Genomic DNA, 22,345 nt, shown 5'->3' on the forward strand with positions numbered 1-22,345 from the left:
GCTTTTATCCGAGGGCCAGGCACATTGGAAGTGCTCAGAAATCTTTTTTTTTTTTCCCAAGAAAAAAAATTGACATTTAGAGGAAAAAGGAACATTTACACTCCTAGGGAAAAGAGGTCCATCCGGAGTGGTGGCAATTTATAGAGACTGAGAGAGGATGGACAAAGTGATAGTAATAGAGACTAAAGGCACAACGAAAGAAATTTATGAATAAATTAACTAATTGAAAACACATATCATGATTTGTTATTTTGAGGCAGATATTTGTAGCACATTCTATTGGGGGAAAGTGGATCTTTGCATTCACATTTAGTGGAAATTTTGATTTTAAAATCTTGGCAACCCACAGAACATCACTTGTTTCTTAATGCCTTAAACATATATCGTATAGATCTCCTAGGATCCATCCTGTTTACATGAGGCAAAGCTGGGAAACCTTTCCTCTCTGTACCAGGCACCGCCTGTGGGATAGAAGGTGAGGCTCACCGTTCTTTCGGCTCCTGCCCACCTGTCCAGACTCAAAGCACAGAGAGTCTTCAGAGGGAAAGCTGTAGAGAAAAGCTTACTAATGGTGTCATCATTAAAATCCTATGGATATGGGGGCGCCTGGGTGGCACAGCGGTTAAGCGTCTGCCTTCGGCTCAGGGCATGATCCCGGCGTTGTGGGATCGAGCCCCACGTCAGGCTCCTCCGCTATGAGCCTGCTTCTTCCTCTCCCACTCCCCCTGCTTGTGTTCCCTCTCTCGCTGGCTGTCTCTATCTCTGTCAAATAAATAAATAAAATCTTTAAGAAAAAAAAATCTATGGATATGGACACATTCCCCAAAGGTAACCTATATTTCACCACAGGTTCAGTGCTTCTGGTTCCTCCACAGACAGGGTGTGGTCTGTATTAATTCATCAGGCACCCAGAATTCTAAAGGGGTAGGTTTTGGTGGGAAGCAGAATCTTTTCTGAGAAGGACAGAAGGCTGTCAAGGGCACATACTCAGAAGACCATCCCTGGCAGTCCCTCGGGTCCAGGATCGTGACCTGGTGATCTTGTATGTCTGGCATCAGTGAGATTTGCATGTAGGGAAAACTACACTCCAGTCAAGAAAACTGAACATAACTTTTCTCATGTTGAGAGAGACCATTGTCTATTCTTACATGATTTCCTAAGGTGAGACTATTGTCTCTCACTAGCTAAGTGGGAGAAAAATCGTCTAAGGATTGTTTGTGGAAGGTGACAGACTGTTCCTTCTCTGGTCCCTGACAGAAGAGAGCCCAAGGTCAATTTTCAAAGATTTATCAACCCAGACAGCATTACTAATTCAATAGTTCGTAGAAGTACTTAACAAAATAGGATTGGGCAAGGTGCTTCAGCAGTCAATATTATTGAAAAGCAGGAAAGGGTGTTCCTTAATTATTTTCAACCACATGGAAAGGTAAAATAATTATGCTCTTTGGGAATACACATATAGTAATGATTTGAGTAAGTTTGTTTTTCTCAAAGATACCAATAAGCTACTTGTCATTACAAGTTGTACTTTCTCGTTAGTGGTAGTAATGCCTCACCATCGATTCTTATAAATCCTTCTGTATTCAGAATGACGAAAACAGATCTCCACTGTTCACAGCCAGCACTGCAGGCTCCCCTGGGTTCCGCGATTTCTCTTGGTGTCCTAAACCAGGTTCAGGCTTCATTGACTAGAGAGGTGATTTTCCTTTTCCGTTAGTGAATACATGAGAACCTTGAAAAATAAATCCCATACCAGAAAGCAAAGAACAAACTGTTATGGTGGATTTTATTTTTGTAAAGCTATTCTTTACGGAGACTCTGCTACATGCACAGTATTGTGCCGCACACGCACCTGTGATTCACTTCCTCCCCATCATAGCTATCCGAGGTGCTGCCGTCATTAACCCCAGTTTGCAGATGGAGGATTGAGGTGTGGAAGGATTTCATTGTGTAGCCGGGCCCCAGCAGCTCTGTGCTAGACCTGTACCCCACACTGTAACAGTCCCACTCCAGTGTTCGGTGCATCTCTGGACACTGAAATGGAGTTTTCTTTGCCAGTGAGGTTGTGAGCTGACAGATGACTCTGTTTCATGAGGTCTCCTACCACTAGAGCAGAACAGGAGTATCTGGCAGGCTTAAATAGCACGCAGCAAAAGTCCCAAACCCTACTAGCTGACATATCTAGTTTTCTGGAACGTGAGTCATTACATAATGATGAGTCCAGCATATGATTTTTTTTTCTTTTAGGTCTTTTTTTTTTTTTTCCCTCAGTGAGCAGAGTATGAGACGTAACATCTATTGAGTGTCTATCCTGGGCAAGATTTTTACATACAGTATTCCATTTAATCCTCCCTTAAACTCCATGATATAAGTACCGCCATTCCAATTTCATTTGGTGACTTAGGACGAAAAATGAAGTAACTGGCTCAAGGCCGCAGAGCTCATAAAAGTGAAGCTAAGTTTTTTTTAAACGTGTACTCTTTGCTCTTAAAGGGGAAAGAGGACAAGATGATGGAGGTAGATGAAAGAAAATGGTGTGGGCTCTAGAGTTCACGGGACCACCTCACATGCTTTCCTGGAATGAATAGTGCGTCTTTTGCTTGTTTGTTCCATGAATAACTCAATCGCCAGCTATGTGCCAGGCCCTGGGGGAGGGTCTGGGGATAAAGTGGTGAATATCACAGGCGCTACGAGACAGACAGAAGGACCTGCAGTGATTCAACAAGGATCTCCAGTACACGGTGATGGGGATTATTATAGAGAAGTACAGATGTGCAGAGCAAGGGAACACAACCTAACTTAGGAGGCCAGGGAATGCTTCGAGAGTGACACAGTATTTAAGGTGAAATCAAAAAGAATAAATAGGAGTTTGAAAAACTATTTACGTATCTCTTATAACATTGAATTGTTCAAATGTTGCACTAACAGGAAAACACTAAGGGGCTATGCAGGAAGATCGACGTGTTCCACGTGATTTGTAACAAGCACATTATAAAGACCGCAACCTTTAGAACTCATAATTTTACTCTTGTTAGAATAGAATAGGAAACGTGCATCAAAAATAAACCCAGATCTAAATTCCAAGATTGTGACTTTATGACTCCTGGAAACCTGGGAGTAATTTTTTGTCTTCCAGCTGTCAAGTACTAGGCAGGGAGTATGAATCACTGAAAGATCAATATTGTTTTTGAAGGGAGTCCATCCAGACCACACGTTCTGGATCTGGCAGGTGTGTTTACCCCCCCAAAGCCTTTCTGCTTGGTGCCATTGTATGCCTTGCACAGCACTTCTTACCAAACAACTGTTAGAAAAAGGTGATGATTTCCTAGATATTTCCTATGTTCAGAAGGGTTCTTTTTGGAGTCAATGTCATTTTAAACAAGGTTTGATCCCATTCTGGTGCTTTTCAAAAGCTGTAACTTTTCTTGAGCACATTACTGTTGTTTATACCAGAATAACTTTTGTTATCCTATTGTATAATAGGAGTTTACAAATCTAACATATTTTTCTGCCTTTCTATCCTCATAAAGCCTGTGAATAATAATATTTTGTGAAGTAAATTAATCCTGCCATGTGTATTGGGGGTTATTGCCCACAAATATGTCAGGGACTGTTAAAACATAGTTTTGCTTTGCAATAGCTATTATGAGATTGAACAAGAGCACGCAAGAAAGGCTGTTACATTTCTGAAGACATGCTTGGAACACAACTGTAAATGTAGTAAATAGAGCTAGAAAACATGAAACAAATTAGTTGCATTTAAAATATTTCTGTCTCTAGAGATTTAAAAAGTTGAAATTTCTCTAAATAAAAAAAAAATCCAAGAAATGAAAGGTTGATGCCGCTAACCTCATGTGACTAGCAAACACTATTCTGCAAATATTCCACCATAATTCAATCCTAACAGTCCCTACAGAGTAAATAATAAAGGCTACACTACCCCTTCTAAAGCAGAGAAACAAAAATGCTCTGGGCTGGCCATTCACCTCAGATTTCAGTAAGGATCTCAGGCTGTGTATTCGACATAAGGAACATACAGAAATGTCATGCAGATGTTAGGACTCCTCTACCAAAGCAAGTTATAAGGCTGGCCCAGATCCAAGGGAAAGGGAAATAGGATCCACGTTTTGATAGAAGAAGCTCACAGTCACATTTCAAAGGACATGCCTTCAGGGAGTAGAGAAGGATTCTATTCATGGTTGCAATTTAGATCACGTAAGAATTGCCTTCAGACTAAAAGAATTATGGTGGAATAAGTAGATATATTTATATATCTCATTGGGAAAGCCCATGAGAAATCATCTGAGTCATTGTTAATCACAAATACGTGATCAAGAAGTCTCTGTAGATTTCTGTGAGAAGAACATGTCCACAATTATTTTGGCAGAGATTAACTGAAACTCTTAGTTATTAATACTAAACCCAGGTCCGGGGAGAGTGGTACAGGAGGCTGGTTGTTCCTTACATAAGCTTAGGAGATAGTTACAGGCTTATGTCTACTGATTCTTGATCTCTGATTCTGAAGGGAAATAAAACAAAGCTCAATTAAAATTACTGAACTCATTAAGGCGACTGGGCTAGGGAAACAAGTAGACCCAAATGGAGAATGATTCTAATATAATAAACGTTTTCCCCTTGCCCGGTAAAACAGTCCACACAATGATTCAGGGACACAGGCCCCTCTCAAGCGTGGCCCTGCCATTCCTGAGGCAGGTCCGTCTAGCAACAGAAAAGGGGAAGAGAATGTGGAGGGGGTTCACATCCCTCTTGAAAGTCTTGGCCCAAAAGCAATACACAGCACTTGTGCTTGTGTTCTCTTGGTGAAAACTCATCGGTTGGTTATCTGCAAAAGCTGATGGACTGTGTACTCTAACTGTACCTAGAAAGAAGAGGAAATGGATTTGGGGGAGTAGGTTGGAGTTTCTGCCACAGCGAGCCTTCTGATCCTCAAACATGCATTCTTTTCATGTACATAGAACACATAGACCCCTTCACAAGGGAGACCACCCAAAGTCTCCTTCAGTCACTGCTTCTAGCTCGAAGTCTGGCATCCCTGGGTGACATGCTCAGCCCTCCCTGTAAGATCAAGACATAGTCCCTTGCGATCTGACACACTTATGAATAAAAAAGTAAGTTATCTCCCCTCACCACTCCCCGCAAACACACAGATAAAATACACAGTGATAAAACTGGGCCAGGAGAAATGTCGTAACAACTGTAATTCGGGAAAGGCACGAATAGGAAGCAGACAGCATTCACTGGTTCCTTGCAACAGTGAATTCATGCTGGGAAGATGCTTGTCGTTGAGGGAAGTTCTGTGATTGGACACTGTACCTCCGTCTGCGAGGAACTCTGTTGTCCGTTGTTGTTCTTTTGAGAGTTTCTTTTTGGTTCATTTTCCTCCATAACCACATCGGAAAGAGCTCATGGGAGAATATTGCCCCTTTTAGGGGTTATAGAGTGTTAGTAGCCTGCTTCCTGCTCGTGTGAGTTTGGGGGCCCAAATATTCCCTTAAGGCTTACACAATCAAAGGATTTTGAGGCTGGGATCAAGATTTCTTTGACAATACGGTTCCGTCAAAACTGTAGTAGACTTCTGGTCAATTTAAATATAGTCAGTTTCATGTGCTAGTATCAACCTAAAGTTATTCCATAGACACAGTTTTCAAACCTTGTTGATTTCTTGAGGCTCCTGTGGCTCAGTTAAGTGTCTGCCTTGAGCTCAGGTCATGATTCCAGGGTCCTGGGGAGCCTGCTTCTCCCTCTCCTGCCCACTCGTGCTCTCCTTCGGTATCTCTGTCTCTCTCTCTCAAATGAATAAATAAAATCTTTGTAAAAAACAAAAATGAAAACCTTGTTGATTAATTTACTAAACCTTATGAAGGTAAGGATTCTGTCTTGATTTATCTCTGTATACCCAGAATCCAGCACCCAGCATTTACCTGTAGGAAAATAAAGTAGGAACAATTATTGAATATATAAATTATCTATTATGCAATCTGTGATATAACTGGTCTCCAACAAAGCTATTAACGTGAAGTGAGAAACACACTGGAGAGGAGACAGCAAACCAGGGGCTTACTTCTGGCTCTGCCGCTACACAGCTGAGTAATGTTGTGCAAGTTGTTTTCCTCACATTCTAAACTGTCCTTACAGTTTTTTTCATACTTTTGTAATTCACTCCCAATCCTTACTTTTTTTTTGTACTTTATGATTCATTCCTAACCCTTGATGGAAGAGAGGCTTGGTCTTGGATCAGAGTGTATGTGAAGCCCCTGGGCAGATCTGTAGGAAAGGCCTTACACTACAAGTGCTGTAAACATAATAGAATTTGTTACAAGAAGCGGTTGCCATCCAGCCCAGTGTGATCCATTAAACACAGGCTCCATCTGATGCCATGAGATTTTGAGCAAGGCCTATGTTATGTGGTCGGTGGTTAATGTAGCTTTGGAAATGCAGCATTGAACACACATTTTTTGAAATGTGGTTGTTTGTAATGATACACATGTCTGATATCACAAAATATTTAAGGTGACTCTGGAGCTGTCCAGTAGGACTGCTCTTTAAAAATGACTATAGGCTTCATCCCAGCCCGGACTGCACATTAGAGCCACTTGGGGGATGGCTTGTATAAATGCTAGTGCTTGGACCCCACTTCCAGAGATTCTGATGTGAGTGCAAATTTGAAACCTCCCCAGAGCTTCTAATTGAGAACCACTGCTTTTAAAAGGGAAGTGTATCGTTGGGAGACACTCTCTATAGCACCTGCTACTGGAGGCAAGAAAGGTATCCTGCCTGCATTACAGCTTTCATAGCACAGTATTACTTGGACTAGTCATGGTCTTCCCTTTGGTCATATTTTTAGGTGAGGATTGTTTGCTCTGTGAGGAGGGGAGGGACGGGCTATAGGGGGTCCGGCGAAGCGAGGCTCCGTGACAGCCAGGCTGTAACGCTTGCCTCTTCCTCGGCAGCACATCATGCTTGTCCAGCGTCAGATGTCTGTGATAGAGGAGGACTTGGAAGAATTCCAGCTTGCCCTGAAACACTATGTGGAGAGCGCTTCCTCCCAGAGTGGATGCTTGCGGTAAGCGCTCCGGCTCGGTCCCTAGATGAAGGAGGGGAAGAGGGGCATTTGAGCTCCTCTTGTGTTTATGTTGATCATTCCAGCCCTCTGGGTGATGCCTTTTGCAGGCCTTAACTGGGTATTTTCTGTTTTAGCCTTGGACTCTATGTGGATTTGATCACCGGGGGCATCAAGGGAAATAAAATGGTGAGAACAATTTGAAGAGGGGAGTTTCACATCGACTGGCATCTCCCCTCTTGCACCCAGACAGGCCCACATGGATTTAATTCACCTCTGATGGATGAGCCCCAACTCCACGGGGCCTAGCTCTGAATGCTCCCTGGCAGCAGGCCCTGCAGCCTGATAATCATCTCAGCCATTATGAAATTGCACAGTGTCTGACGTCTTGATTGCAGACCTTGGCCGTAAAACAAAAACAGACACAAAATCCTCTTTCCCTAGCTACCCCAGCTCAGGCTTCGATTATCTTAGGCTACTAAAATTTATGAACTATTACTCACTTTCAGTTTCTCCACTCCAAGTAGTCCAATAAACAGTTACTAGAATAATTTTACAATTATATAATTGTACAGTTATAGAATCCCCTTCATCAGGAACTGCAGTACCTCTGAGTGTCTTAACCAAATGCTAGCTATTTCCCTGACCCTATGTTTTTCGTACCTGAAAATGCACAGCACTGTTACCATGGATTCTCTCTACCTGAGCGCCCAGCTGCCCATTGTCTTTCCAGCATAACCTGTGCCTTAGACCGGGCTGCTCTCCTTCCCAGAAATGTATGCCCAGCTGGTAGGTTTCCACCAAGCGCTTGTTGTGCCTGAAGCCCAAAGCCCAGCCCCAAACTCACCTGCTTCTGGAAAACTACAACCAAATCTACCCCTACCTCGGGGTGTGTTTAAACTGTATTTCATGATGCTCTCCAAATATCACTTTAGCACGGGTATGCATGCATGCGTATGTGCACGCACACGCACACACACACACACACGGAAACGCGTACTTTATGTCTGAGTGCTTTGGTGTTACTCCCAGTAATTATATTTTATTTATACTCCAACAGAATAGCTCCCCGGTTAAGAAGTCTGGCTCTGGAGTTAAATATGGGATTGTGTTCATTTTGTAATATAGNNAAAGAGCCTTACTGGTTCTTCATCAGGAACTTCCTAAGACCCTGAGACGGCTGTGAGGATTAACTGAGTGCTCAGCACCCCAAGGCCCAGACAACATGAGCGGGGTACTCTCCCTTCATCATCTGGCTGGCTGACCTCTGACCCACTCTCTAGAGTTGCAGGGGACTCGCTCAGTGCTGTTCCTGTCCGACTGCTTGCAATCTTCCAGTCATGCCTTTGTAACAGAAACACAGGAGATGCTGAGGTTGCGTTGTTGTTGTTGTTGTTGTTGTATTTCACAGCAAACTCAGAAGGGCTCAAATCAAAACCATTTTAGTCCTTTTAGTTCAGTGACATAGGATCTGCCAAAGTGCAAGTGTACGTAGTTTTAAAAGCCTACTCATCTGGAACTGAAATTGAAGGCTTGGAAAATGCAAAAAGAGTGTGTGTGCGCGTGTGCGTGTGTGTGTGTGTACACACCATCCACAGTAGGAACTGCAGGAACTAGGGCACAATACTAACCGAAGAAGTGGGGACGTAAGGAAGATAAAACCCGGTTTGGTGGATCACAATCTCCAGGAACGGATTAGACTTTTACATTTGTAAGTAACGCACAACGTCTGATTAAGATTCCGAGGTAGTGCTTTCACGTGTGCGGGGAGAAGGGCCCGACGCTCCGGGCCAGCCCCGGGTGACGGAAGCAGCAGTGGGAGGGCAGCTGAGGCGACGGGGCCGCGCTGCCTGCTGCAGACTGTTCTCTCGGCAGCCACGGAAAACTGCTCCCTGGGCTCCAGCTGTGAAGTACCGGAGGGGGAGAGCCTCCTCCGGGGAGATAAATTGAGACTCTCAGTCTCTCCTTTTCCTTGGCAAGACTGGTTTGTTTTTTAAGGACTCTTCACTCACTTCTTGCTGATTTTTCAACTGATTTTTTTTCTTTTATTGGAATTATCAAAAAGTAGACTTTGTCAGATGGAATGAGCGTCAGAGAATCACTCCAAGTGGCTCGAAACCATGTGAGATACCCATTATGCCGGCCCGCCGGTCTAAATTCAGTTCATCAAATCCAGTTTTCTTCTCTATCGGTTGATGAGCAATCAAATGAGCCACTCGTGTTGTCAGCCATGCACATGCCTTGCGCTGGGCTGGTAAAAGGAAACCCAGAATGGACAGTTTCTTCTTCTCCCCTGATGTCAGGCTCAGCTTCACCATGGCTAGCCAGGAAATGCTGCCATGCCACAAAGTAGAAATGAAGGATGTATGACTAGGCAGTTTGCACCCATTTCTTATTTGATCTTCACTGCACTCATCTGAAAGAGGGAATGGGCTCAGATGCAGTAAACATCTTGCCCCGGCGTGTCTGACTCCAAAACCCACATTTAATCCTTCTTGCCGTGCTTGGTCATCCTTGAATTAAAGTTTTCTAGACTTTCTGTGGTTAACCAGGGGTGGAATGGACAAGATCCCTCCTGCTCCAATTATAAGGTCTTAGTTTCTTAAATTCAAGCAACTGAATTAGAGAGGCTTATGCCCTGAAGGTATTTGACCACCAGACCCAGAGGTTTAGAAGCTGACGGAGCCCTTGTCAGAGTATTTGTCAATTGAGTTTCAAAATGAGTTGTTAGTGGAAAAGCCACATAAATCAATTTTGTGACCCATTTCTCTCTCTCTCTCTCTCTCTCTCTCTCACACACACACACACACAACACACACACACACACACACAAACTCTGACGATCTTTTTGCTTATTTTAAAGATGTATTTATTTGAGAAAGAGCAAGTGGGGGGAGGAGCAGAGGGAGAGAATCTTCAGGTAGACTCCCTACTGAGCGTGGGGCCCTACGTGGGGCTCAGTCTCACAACCTGACCCATGAGCTCATGACCTGAGCTGAAAACAAGAGTTGGATGCTCAACTGACTGAGCCAGCCAGGCATCCGTCATTTTGCTTATTTTGTAATCACGACAGTTTATTAATCGCTGTGGGGAGGTACCAGTTGAATATATGTGGTGTACACAATGTATTCTTAGAACCATGCTTGATGCCAGAAAAAGTGAGAAAAGGTTCTGCTTTCACGGATCTTAGAATCCAGTTAGGAAAATAAGTCATTCATTCATAGCCTAAAATTTCACAGCTGTTAAATAGGATAAAACGATTTCTGAAGTCACTCTTAGATATGAATTCTAGGATTCATGTGTGTTCTAAACTCTATGTCAGGGGCCTAGGGAACATGAATATGGAATTGTATTATAAGACTTGACCCAAACTAAACATAATAAAAAATTTTTAAAAATTAAAAAAAAGAAGACTTGATCCTAAGACTTTACCATGGCCAAAGAAAGATCTTTAAGAACTAATGTTACCCTGTGGCATATTGACTGTGAATCATTTATCAGCATTTTTATGCAGGTGAAATATATTGGCAGCTGGAGCTTGGTGTGGAGAAATGGGGCGGGGGGTTTCTCAGGGACCTCCCTCCTGTTGTGCCTTTTCTCCGGTGGCTAGATTCTATGAGTTGAAGTAGGGCATGTGGGGAAAGGAGGAAACCAAGAGGAGGAGAGTCTTTTAACTTATCTTCACCCCCAACTATTCCTGAGCCACATCCTTCCCTCCTGGATGCTATTTCACTGCCTTTTTCCAGCTGCTGGGAATATTGAAGGTCTCCTGGAGTTCAGGGCTAAAGCTCTTAGTGACTACATCCAGGGACAGCTTAGCCAAAGAATGCAGTGAGTGGTGTCACAGGAAACCTGAACACATCAAGGAGGAAGACAAGCACATTAGCAACAGCTCAGAAATGTTCTGTGTAATTCTAAATTTGCAGATAATTGAAAGCTAATCATTTAAGCCCTAAGCCTTTTCAACAGAAATATTGCTGACAGAATTTTTTCATAATTAACCTTTTCTTAGTGTCATCATTGCATACGTACCGTTACCTGTATTGCACAGTCTTAAAGAGCAATGTCCTTAAATCTCATTGCTATGTATCGGTCAGTTTCACTCTTAACTGAAAGCACCCCCTGTAGAGTAATTCTGATTAGCATTTTCACGCATTTCCCTCTGAGCCAAAATCTGCATTGCTTTCAGCTCTGCCGTCTGGCTCTCCACCAGATGGCCTATAGTCGGGAAGCAAGAGAAGGGAGCAACATAAACAAGCTCTCCTCTTACGTATGTCTGAGCCTCAGGATGCAAGCATTTCCCAGAAGCCCTTGCTTCCCAGCAGACATTCCTTGGTATCTCATTGGTCCAGCTCAAGTCACATGGTCATTCCTCCCTCCAGGGGAGGTGAGGAAACCAGTATCCAACAGAAAGGGGTGAGATGGTGATGACTGTCTCAGTCCAGGGCTGACTGGTACATCGGGTATGCTATGAACTCAACAGTGGCAGGGTTCTGTTAAGAAAGAGGTAATGGTTGGGGCAACAGACTGTGTCTGCTCTGTCACCCCCAGAGTCATGGTGAAGGTATAATTCCTTAATCCATGTAAATTGCTTAGACCAGGGCCTGGAACAGAGCAATACATGTCAGCAACTGTCACCATCGCTGTGAGCGCATATAATAATATAACGATTATCATCATTACTATTGGCTTCCTGCTGTACATTGTTGTCACAAATATGTCTTTTTCCTTCAGTTTTGTTTTGTTTTTTCTGGTCTTGTTTCCTTTCCAATTCCTTTTACTTCTGTCATGTTTCTCAGTTTTAACACCATTTAAGACTTGGCCTTTGTAACTGCTCATTCCGGGGAAGTGCCACTTTCCTCTGGGGTATTGAGCTGACGGCTAATTAAACACACACAATTTGCCAAGGACTGGGCTAAGCACTCTACATGCAACACTTTAATCCTCACTGTACTGCTATTATCACCATTTTACAGATGAGGAAGCTGAGGTAAGTAATGGGCCCAGAGTGATAAAGCTACCAAGTTGTAGAGAAGGGTAGGCCTGCTGGGCTGTACTTCCAACCACTGCCTGATCACACCCATGCTTCCTTCAGTCCTTTAAACGCTTGAGAATGATGCTAAAATTTTTTTAATTCCTTACAGTCTTATGGATGTCCAGAAAATTGGGAGGTCCAAATCGCAAGATAAATTGGTTTTTAATGTAATAAGTAATATAAATCAGTTTAGAGCAGGCAGTTCTTGAAGAGCCTAAAATGGTAAGCTGGGTATTTTAAATTTTATCCTACAAAAAAACAAAAAAACAACACGGTCATGGGTTGAAATTTGTCCATTACATTGTCAAATTATGTTTGGAGATTACAGACTCTTTGAGACTATTGTGGAAGCTATGGATTTTCTTCCCAGAAAAAAAATGGACATGCACATCAATTTGCAGCTCATTTCTGGGATTTCCAGGAACCCCCCCCCACAAGAGCTCATTCATGAACTCCTAGAATTAGAAAATCCCTGATTTCACTTTCCATCCAATTCCTTTGATTCTAACTCTTTCCCTAGAAAATCTGAAATTGAGCGAACAATATTTGCTACATCGTACCTTAAGCAAGCTGGATAAACAACTATGAAAAACTTTATTTACAGGCAAAGAGCTAAAGGAAAAAAGTATTAAAATTTCTGTGTGTAGTTACCACCACCTGCTGGTCACACTTAGGTAAATTCTAAAACTACATTTAGCTTGACTTTTACACTGACCCATTCTTTGTTCGCTTTTAAATCAAAATCCTTGCTATTAGTTTATACTCTCATTTTGATTTCTAATCTGAATATAATGTAAAACTTTAGACTGAACAAGTAGGACTTATGGAATTTTTTATTTTTTTAAATTTTAATTCCAGTACTCATGGTATTTGTCTTTCTCTAAATTATTTTGCTTAGCATTATACTCTCTAAATCCATCTATGTTGTTGCAAATGGCAAGATTCTATTCTGTGTATGGCTGAGTAATATTCCATTGTGTGAGCGCATGCGTGCACGCACGTGTGTGTAGACCGTATCTTCTTTATCCCTTCATCTATTGATGGACACTTGCGTTCCTTCTATTTTTTGGTTATCGTAAATAATGCTGCAGTAAACATAGGGGTGCATATATCACTTCAAATTAGTGTTTTTGTATTCTTTGGGTATATACCTAGAAGGGGAACTACTGGATCATAGGGTAGTTCTATTTTGAATTTTTTGAGGAACCTCATACAGTTTTCCACAGTGGCTACACCAGTTTGCATTCCCACCAGCAGTGCACAAGGGTTCCTTTTTCTCCACATCCCCGCCAATTCTTGTTTCTTGTGTTTTTTTATTTTAGCCGTTCTCAGAGGTGTGAGGCAATAGTTCATTGTGGTTTTGATTAGCATTTCCCTGAGGATTAGTGATTTGACCATCTTTTCATGTGTCTGTTGGCCATCTGGTTATCTTCTTTGGAGAAATGTCCGTTCATGTCTTATGCCCATTTTTAAATTGGATTATTTGTGGGGTTTTTGTGTTGAGTTGTGTACATTTTTTTTATATGTTTTGGATACTAACCCTTTATCAGATATATCATTTGCAGTTACCTTCTCCCATTCCACAGGGTGCGTTTTCGTTGTTTGCTGTGCAGAAGCTTTTTATTTTGATGTAGTCCTAATAGTTTATTTTTGCTTTCATTTCCCTTTGCCGGATGTAAGTATTCCTACCTTGGCTTTCTTTTCATGTCCATGATAAATGTTTTTCCATCCCTTCACTTTCAATATGCATGTGTCTTTAGGTCTGAAATACATCTCTTGTTGGCAACATGTAGATGGGTATTGTTTTTTTATCCATTCTGTCACCATATGTCTTTTGATTGGAGCATTTAATCCATTTACATTCAAAGTAATTATTGATAAGTACAAACTTACATGTTGTTCCTTGTTTTATGGTCATTTTTGTACATTTTCTCTGTTCCTTTCTTCTCTTGCTCTTTTCTCGTGATTAGTTGGCTTTCTTTGGTGATATACTTGGATTCCTTTATATTTTTTGCATATCATTGGTTTTTGATTTGTGGCTACTATTCAGTTTGTATATCACATCTTCTGCATCTAGCAGTCTATGTTAAGTTGATGGTTGCTTGAGTTTGAACTCATTCTTCATGCCTCTCCCCCCACATTTTAGGTATATGGTGCCATGCTTTACATCCTTTTATTTTGTGAGTCTCTTGACCAGTTTTTACATATGTACTCAATTTTACTCTTTTGTGCTTCCTACTTTTCTTATTCCTACTTACGGTCTTTGCTGTCCACTCAGAGAGTCCCCTTTAACATTTCTTGTAAGGCTGGTTTGGTGGTGATGAATTAGTTTTCGTCTGGAAAACTCTTTATCTCTCTTTCTCTCCTGAATGATAGCCTTGCTGGATAGAGCATTCTTGGCTGCAGATTCTTTTGTTCCAGCACTTTGAATGTATCACACCACTCCTTTCTGGCCTACAACCTTTTTGCTGAGAAATCAGCTCATAGCCTTGTGTGGTTTCCCTTATATATAACTGTTTTCTTTTTTCTTGCTGCTTTTAAATTCTCTATCACTACTTTTTGCCATTTTAATTATGTATCACGGTGTGGAGCTTCTTGGGTTGATTTCATTAGGTTCTTTCTGTGCTTTTTGGATCTGGATATCTGTTTCCTTCCCTAGACTTGGGAAGTATTCAGTTATTATTTATTTAAAAAAATTTTCTGCCCTGTTCTCTCTCTCTTCTCCTTCTGGGATCCCTATAATGTGAATGTTAGTACACTTGATGATGTTGCTGAGATCCCTAAGTCTATATTCATTTTGTATTATTTTTCTTTCTCCTCTTCAGCTTGATTGCTTTCCATTACTCTGTCCTCCAAGTCACTGATCTGTTTTTCTGCTTCCTATAGTCTCTTTACTCCAGCTAGTGTATTTTTATTTCATTGAGTTCATCCCTAATTTTTTTTTTATGTTTTCTGTCTCATTGTTAAGGGCCTCACTGATGTCCTCCACTCTTTTCTCATATCCAGTGAGTATCTATGATTAGTACTTCACATTCTCCATCAAGCATATTACTTCTCTCCATTTCCGTTAGGTCTCTTGCTGTGATTTTGTCCTAGTCTTCCATTTAGAGTGTATTCCTCTGTCTCCTCATTTGTCTCTGTCTGTTTCTGTGTATTTGGAAACTCAGCTCTATCTCCACCTGAAAGTAGTGGCCTTATGAAGAAGAGGTCCTGTAGTGTCCTGCAGTGCAGTGTCCCCTGTTTACCAGAACCTGGCGCTTCAGGGGTGTCTGCTGTGTGTGATGCATGCATCCTGCTATTATGACTGAGCCGCTTTTTCCCTCGGTCCAGGCATCTGCAATGGCTCTCTTTGCCTATTGTCAGCAGTAGTTTGGTCCCTATGCTGTTAGTGGGCCAGTCTTGGGCCGTCTTGAGCTTGAGAGGAGTCAGACCAGGCATTTGCCAGAGATATAGTAGCACCAAACTCAGGGTTTTTGTCTCCTGTTTTGTCTCCTGAGCAGCTTTTGTTCATTGTCAAGCAGGGCCGGCAGTCAGACCAGATGTCTGCCCTCAGCCCACTGCTGGGGCTGTCGTTGGAGTGGCGTGTATATGGTTATCTCCCCCTTTCCCAGGGCCACGCGTCACCTTGGAGTGGTGCTGGCCTCCGGCAGAGCTGCTTGTACATAGCCAAGCTTAGGGCTCTGCTTTGGATGGGCTCCGGCCAAGAACATATAGGAAGGAGCAGCTCCACTGAAGTGCACAGGGGCTGGATGTGTGGTGTTAGCAAGGTTTGTCCTGGTCTGCTGTGGGGACCTGCAGTCACCAGAACCAAGACAGGCCAAGTTGGAGAGGGCAGATCTGCCTAAGAGCAGGGATGCCGGGGCAGGATTGGGGGGGGGGGCCCCTCTGGGCAGGATGCACAGTATTAGCAAGTTAGGGATTGTCTGTGCTGCTCTGGTTCCCACAGGTGGCTGTGTGTTTACACTGGGAATCAGGGGAGGGAAATGGCACCTGTCTGTTCCTGTGTTCCTGGAGAACTCTGACAGTGATCCCCACCCCTCCAGCACATGCCCAAGATTAGTAAACAAGTATATCCCAGGCATTTTTCAAACTGCTGCTTCTATGCTGTACCTTCATGGGGCTGTTTGTTGTGCTTCCTAAGGGTAGGGAGTCAGTTTCTCTGAAACCCTACAGGCTCTCCCAGAGCCAACGCTGTTGATTTTTAAAGTTCTAGGTTTTAAGACCCACTGTTTGTAAGAACTCATGAAATTTGATCCTTCTGATTTTCAAAGCCAAATTCATCTTCCCCTTGGGGGCTTCCCACTGTGAGGGTCTGTTTCTTTGTCTTCTCTACCCCTATGTGTCCCTCCCCTCTGCCAGCAGTCCAACGGTCCATGTAGCTCTCCAGAGTATTCTTAGCCTGTTAGATGTGGTCTCTTCTCTACATTTTGTTTTGGAGAATCTGTTCTGCCAGTCTGTGGGTCATTTTCTGAGTCCCCTACGCTGAGGTGGCAGTCATCTAGTTCTATCTGTGGGACAGGGTGAATTTAGGGTCCTCGTACTCTGCCATCTTCCCTGGAAGTCCCTGGAATTAATTTTTTTAAAGGCATCTTTGTATTTGTCTCCCATTCTCCCTTAAACTTATGAATCTGTCCCCTCCTCCTTTCTACCATAATTTGGATCTTTGTCATCACCCACCTAAGCAATTTCACCACCTTTCTAGCTTTTCTTCCTGTGTTGTATTGACTGTTCCCCATGGGATACCTCATGCCGCCACCAGAAGGATCTTTTAAAACCCACCTCTAACCCTGATACCTCCCTGTTTTAAATCCTTCAGTGGTTCTTAATTGCTCCAGGATTAAATCCAGCCTTCACCCCAGTGTATCTTTTCAGCACACCCCCAACCCAACTCCTCCAAAACACATTACATAGCCTTTTAGCCACTCTCAGGCTGGTCAGAGAATTGCAAGGAACAAATTTGTCTGTCCTAAGTTGGAAAAGCAAACAAACAAACAAAAAAAAACCAGTTATGGCTAGAATGTGGACTCTCAAAGTTGGAGAGGAAATTGAGAGGGGGGTGTGTGTGTGCGTGCGCGCGCACACACGCGTGTGCGTGTGAGAGAGAGAGAGAGCACACCATCGGCATTGGCAAACCAGAAGCCTTGCAGCAGTCAATCCAAGGATGGGATAAGGCCAGGAATTTGGAAAGAGCTATGGAGGCAGACAGGATAGATTCAGAGAGCTGCACTTGAGGGTAAGGGCAGTGGCATGCACTCAACAGTTTTTGGAACTGTAACACAACAAATAGTCAATCTTTTGAATGAATGAAATTTTACAGAAGTTGTATTTGTGATGTCTATAATATACTGAGATGATTTCATGATGCCAAACCAGAAAAGTAAAAAATTATGTCAAGCAATACAGACATATTGAACTAATCAATTCTTCACAAAACTTTCATTCCCATGCAGGCATCATAGGTGTTTCCCATATGAATAGGTCAGATTGTTTCATACCACATACAGAGATGATTAGAAAAATTAGTTTGCTTCTTGGGGCACCTGTGTGGCTGTTGGTTAAGCATCTGACTCTTGATTTCAGCTCAGGTCATGATCTCAGGCTCTTGAGATCAAGTCCCATATAGGGCTCCTTGCTCAGTGTGGACCGTGCTTGAGATTCTCTCCCTCTCCTTCTCCCTCCACTAGAGCTTGATAGCACTCTCTCTCTAAAATAAATAAAAATCTTAAAAAAAAAAAAAAGAAAAATTAGTTTGCTTTTTGTCTTTAATTTCCTGTGTCTACTTATGCTTTTTCTCTTCCATTTCAGTATTTCCATACAGAAGCTTTCCAATGAATCTCGCTACATAATTTATGAGTTTTGGGAGAACAGCAGCGTGTGGAATAGGTAAGTAATAGCCAGCTTCTTTTGAGGGGGAGCCAAGGAGAGGGAAATATATATGATGTTTGTAGGAAAAGCTCTATTCCCTTTACCTCACCTTAAAATCTGTCCCTTTTGTTCTTTTTCCTACATCCCACACTTTTAGGAATGTATTTCATGGATTAGAAACCACTTTATTCTTGAACCACAAATACTTTTGGTAATGATCCTACTTTAAGTATAACCATTTTACTGATGCTTTCAAGTCAGAGTTAGGTATGGGTCATGGGTTTCTAGAGTGTCAGGAGGGTGGGTGGACAAAGGACACAGAAAAGGAAGGATGAGAAAATAATTTTACTTTCTAATTTTTCATAAATTCTGTGTTAACTATACCAGTTAAGGTCATCATAGCTTAACTTTTCTAAATGTCTTTAAACTGCAAAAAAAAAGAAATTAAAGACATTGGAAACGATTAAACAATCAACTTCTCTGGGTAACCATTCTACAGTGTATAATGTATACCAAATCATGCTGTACATGTTGCATGTACGTGTTTGTCAGTTATTTCTCAACAAAGTTAAACAAATCCACCTCTTTGAAATTAAAATAATTATAAATAAGTTACATACAATTGGAAAAATGGGATGAAGAAAATTTTTGCTGAAATTATACAGTTCTAGTTGGGTTTAAATGGCAGAGAATATAGCCCTCCAGTAAGTCCATATTTAGGATTTTAAATATGGTAATGAAATTAATAGAATACCTGGAAATTTAGCTATACATATTTCACCTAAAAGTTTTATTTTTGTGACTACTTTAAAACCATAATAATGACGCCAATAGAATTTCAAGCACAGAAGGGAGCTTTAAAGGCAACTTACTCAATTCTGTACTCCATGCCTACACGTTAGATGATTTTTCTTTCTTTTTTTCTCTAGGGAGAGAAAATCTATAGTCTCTCTTCTTAGCTATCCTATATTTTTAATCATCCTGACAGCCAATATATTCTTTCTTCTGTTTAAACTTCTTTCTGCAATTAAAGTCTTTCTCCTTTTGTTTTATTTTCCACAAGGAATTAATGTTCTGCTGTTTTCAAAAGTCTTTAAAATTTTTTTCTGATGACAATTGTTAAATTACTTGAGTCTTTTTTTTTTAAGGCTAAATAACCATAAAAAGAAGTCTATATTCAGACACTTAATCCAAATCATCCAAAACTTTGCCATCTTGACTGAATTCAAACTCTGTTGCACTCTACTCAGGAAGATTGTAATAAAAGTGCACAGCCTTAACCTATAATTAATTTATACAGCCACCTTCAGACGAATTATAGCAAGACATTCCAAAGAAGCAACGTGGATTTCTTGGAAACTCCAGAACTCACATCTACTATGCTAGTTCCTGGTAATTATCCTGGTTTCACAGTGCTTCTATGTGCTTTTATATTGTCCTTTGCTTTTTAAAAGATAGTATTTTCTTACCCCAAACGTGATCAGTGGTGCTCTCTTTATTAGATCTTAAAATCTAAAAGTGGGGGGAGTTAATAAGAGATCTATATATTCTATTGTCTTTACTCCTTAGTTGATTCTATTTGTATTCCTGACTATATTAAACCTAATATTAGTCATTTTCTGGTCACATTCATTAATCTAACAAACTTGAAGTCAAATCATGATATTTCTAAAAAAATTATTCAAATGCTTTACCATATTATAATTAGGTGTATTGAATAAATTTGAAATGTGTGACCCATAAACTGCAGATTTTAGAATTATGCTGGAAATATTTTTAATAGCTTTTAAAATATTTGTAATTGGGGGAAAGCAGAACTGAAAGAGAAATTTGAAATGAAATTGTCTAAGAAGTCTGGCTTAACCAAGGCTTAAGATAATTGAGAACCAAAATTCATTTGTTCATCTACCCTTCCAGTCACCAATTAAATATATTTACTGAGTGTTTTATGTTCTAGGTACTGGGCATACTGGGGTGCTTAGCCTTACTAGTGCTGACTGAGTTCCAATTTTGAATAAACATTATGTCGGGAGCTAGAGAGTGCAAAGTAAAAATTCAGTCCCTTCCCATAAAATGCTTTCTGTTCAGTAGGAAAGCCAAACGCTTGCAGAACAAAACAAGCTTAGGGTATCACATAGCAGTTACTGCTGGTCATAATATGCATGTGGATTTAGAGAAGGGATTGCTTCTTTTTAAAAAGAGATGACTCTGGAGCTGGAACTTAAAAGGTAAGTTGGACAAATAAAAATACTTTGCTAGAAGTAAATTGTAAACATGAACAAATGTAAGAAATGTTAAATGTTCTTGGCCAATTGGTGCAAGGGTAAGACTAAGGAATAGGGGTTATCTATGGTACATGTAGAGAGAGAAGAGAGCAAGGAAATGAGGTCGAAAATACAATGAGTTTGAACTTAGTAGTATGGAGTCATTAAAGATTTTTGAGAGGGGTAGTGAATGCTCTAATCAGTAGTAACTGGCAGAAGGGAGAAACATGGTTATCATAGAGAGGTAAGAGATTGGTCAGGTAGGGCAATAATCTAGGCCAGGAAAAAGGCACCTGAACCAGGAGCTACCCAGAGAGTTCCCTTGCCAATATAGTTTTCAGGAGTTAACCACGGCAAGACAATATTTGAAGCCTGGGTTTAGTGAGAAAGGGTATAGGTAAGAACAAAATATCTGACAAAAGCCTAGGAAAATGCCTTTATTTAAAAGGGAGGGAACAGCCTTCTTTAATAAAGAGATGGAGGGGAACCACTCAGAGGTGGACAATCAGAGTAGTCGAGTAGCAAGGAAACTGAAAGAGAAATACGGTGCAAGGCACAGTGCTTGTCAGGGGCCTGTGTAGTGGGGTGGGACTGAAGAGAATGGGACTGAAAACTGGATTTGACAAGAGGTCACTGTTTAAGAGAACAGTTTTAATACAGTGGTAGGAATTTAAAAATTAGGGCAGATTTTGATGGATTGGGGAATAAATGAAAAGTGAAAAGGTAAATTCTGGAATTGAAGGTAGGCGAGGAGATGGGGGAGATCAGGTATGAATGCTTTCCAGTCAGCCGACCTACCATCTCTGCCTGAGCTTTAGGTATATACTTACTCTAGATCTTAAACACAGGTTTGTGGATTTGTAGAATTTCCCTTGCTGTATATTTCAGATTTAATCCTCAAATAAGAAAGCCATGAATATGGCTGAAATTTTTCTATTACTCTTTCTCTCTCAGAGCATTCCCTAATTTAGAGAGAAAAGTTGGGCTCAAATAATACTGGATCAGTTCTTATTCTCAGAACCCAAATTCAATGCAGTTTAATGCCTTTTTTGCTACCCTATTTTGCATTAATTTTCATACCACATCTAATTTCAACAGTGACCACTGAAATTTGGAAGAACAAAAAGAAAAGACAGGTTTGATTTCTAACACAATTTTTTAAACCTCCCTCGATTTTTAACATCTACTTGGGTATCCTATCCTTTTTTTTTTTTTTAACATGAAAGTTTTATAAATTGCAACAGCAGACACACCTCCTTGGACAAATAGCTGGAATTAATTTATTATTTACAGTTTTAAAGTCCATATGACTTCTAATATTTTTAGCAACCAGTCTTATGAATTTTCTTTGTTATATGAAGGCTAAAAATAAGAATTAAAAGCATTTCAGCTATACATATTTAGACCTAAAATAAAATTCTGAAAAAACACCTATTAGAGATGGGTAGGTTTGTATTTTTAATTTAACTCACAAATTATGATTTTTGATAAAACCTCCTTTTTATTAATTTCTAAGTGGCTTACCTAAGAAACAGCTTAAGAAGTATATTCCTGTGGACTCTCAAATATCAAAATCATTCAAATGAGGCATACTGGAGTACAGCTGAACAGGCCCACTAGCCATCATAAAACACCCAGACCAAAATATGAAGAATTCGGTCTGTGGAGCAGAATATCCCTTGGTAAATGAGAAAGGCCTGTGGCTATGAGAAAAGAAGATGCACAAGAAACTAAGATCCTATTGCCAACCAGTATGTCTCTTAAATAGCTTTGCAAACAAATTTCAATCCTATTGTCTGTTTCTCACAGCATTCCACCAGTCTTAACTTCTTTGCCATAGATTTGTCTTTGGGATATTTATAATCACTGGGGAAAACATTTTCAACTTTACAATATAGATATACTAAAAAATATTTAAAACACATCCACTTGCTTATATCCAGTCTTTCTGAAATTGTTATGTAAAAGTATCTTACGTTCTCAAACTGCTGCCAGTACTGGATAGATTAAAACAACATGATTTCATCTTTAGAGAATTTATAATCTTATTGCCAAGATAAGCTCCATTCATATATACAAACAAACAAAAAATAGACTATG

The 22,345-nt window shown here is 40.9% G+C and overlaps 1 protein-coding gene across 2 annotated transcripts in view; it reads left to right on the forward strand.

Moving 5' to 3' along the window:
* Positions 1-22,345, forward strand: part of NECAB1 (N-terminal EF-hand calcium binding protein 1) — a 222,406-nt gene that overhangs the window by 160,606 nt on the left and 39,455 nt on the right. For both annotated transcript variants that reach the window (XR_005833662.1, XM_040625788.1), the window contains exons 10-12: positions 6,972-7,084; positions 17,922-17,999; positions 19,282-19,373. Coding sequence is in view for 1 of the 2 variants with exons in the window: in XM_040625788.1 (XP_040481722.1) it covers positions 6,972-7,084; positions 17,922-17,999; positions 19,282-19,373 (283 nt within the window). In the remaining variant the exon portion in view is untranslated. The remainder of the gene's footprint in view (positions 1-6,971; positions 7,085-17,921; positions 18,000-19,281; positions 19,374-22,345) is intronic.

This window comes from Ursus maritimus, unplaced genomic scaffold (genome assembly GCF_017311325.1).
Source record: "Ursus maritimus isolate PB19 unplaced genomic scaffold, ASM1731132v1 scaffold_9, whole genome shotgun sequence".
Taxonomy (NCBI): domain Eukaryota; kingdom Metazoa; phylum Chordata; class Mammalia; order Carnivora; family Ursidae; genus Ursus; species Ursus maritimus.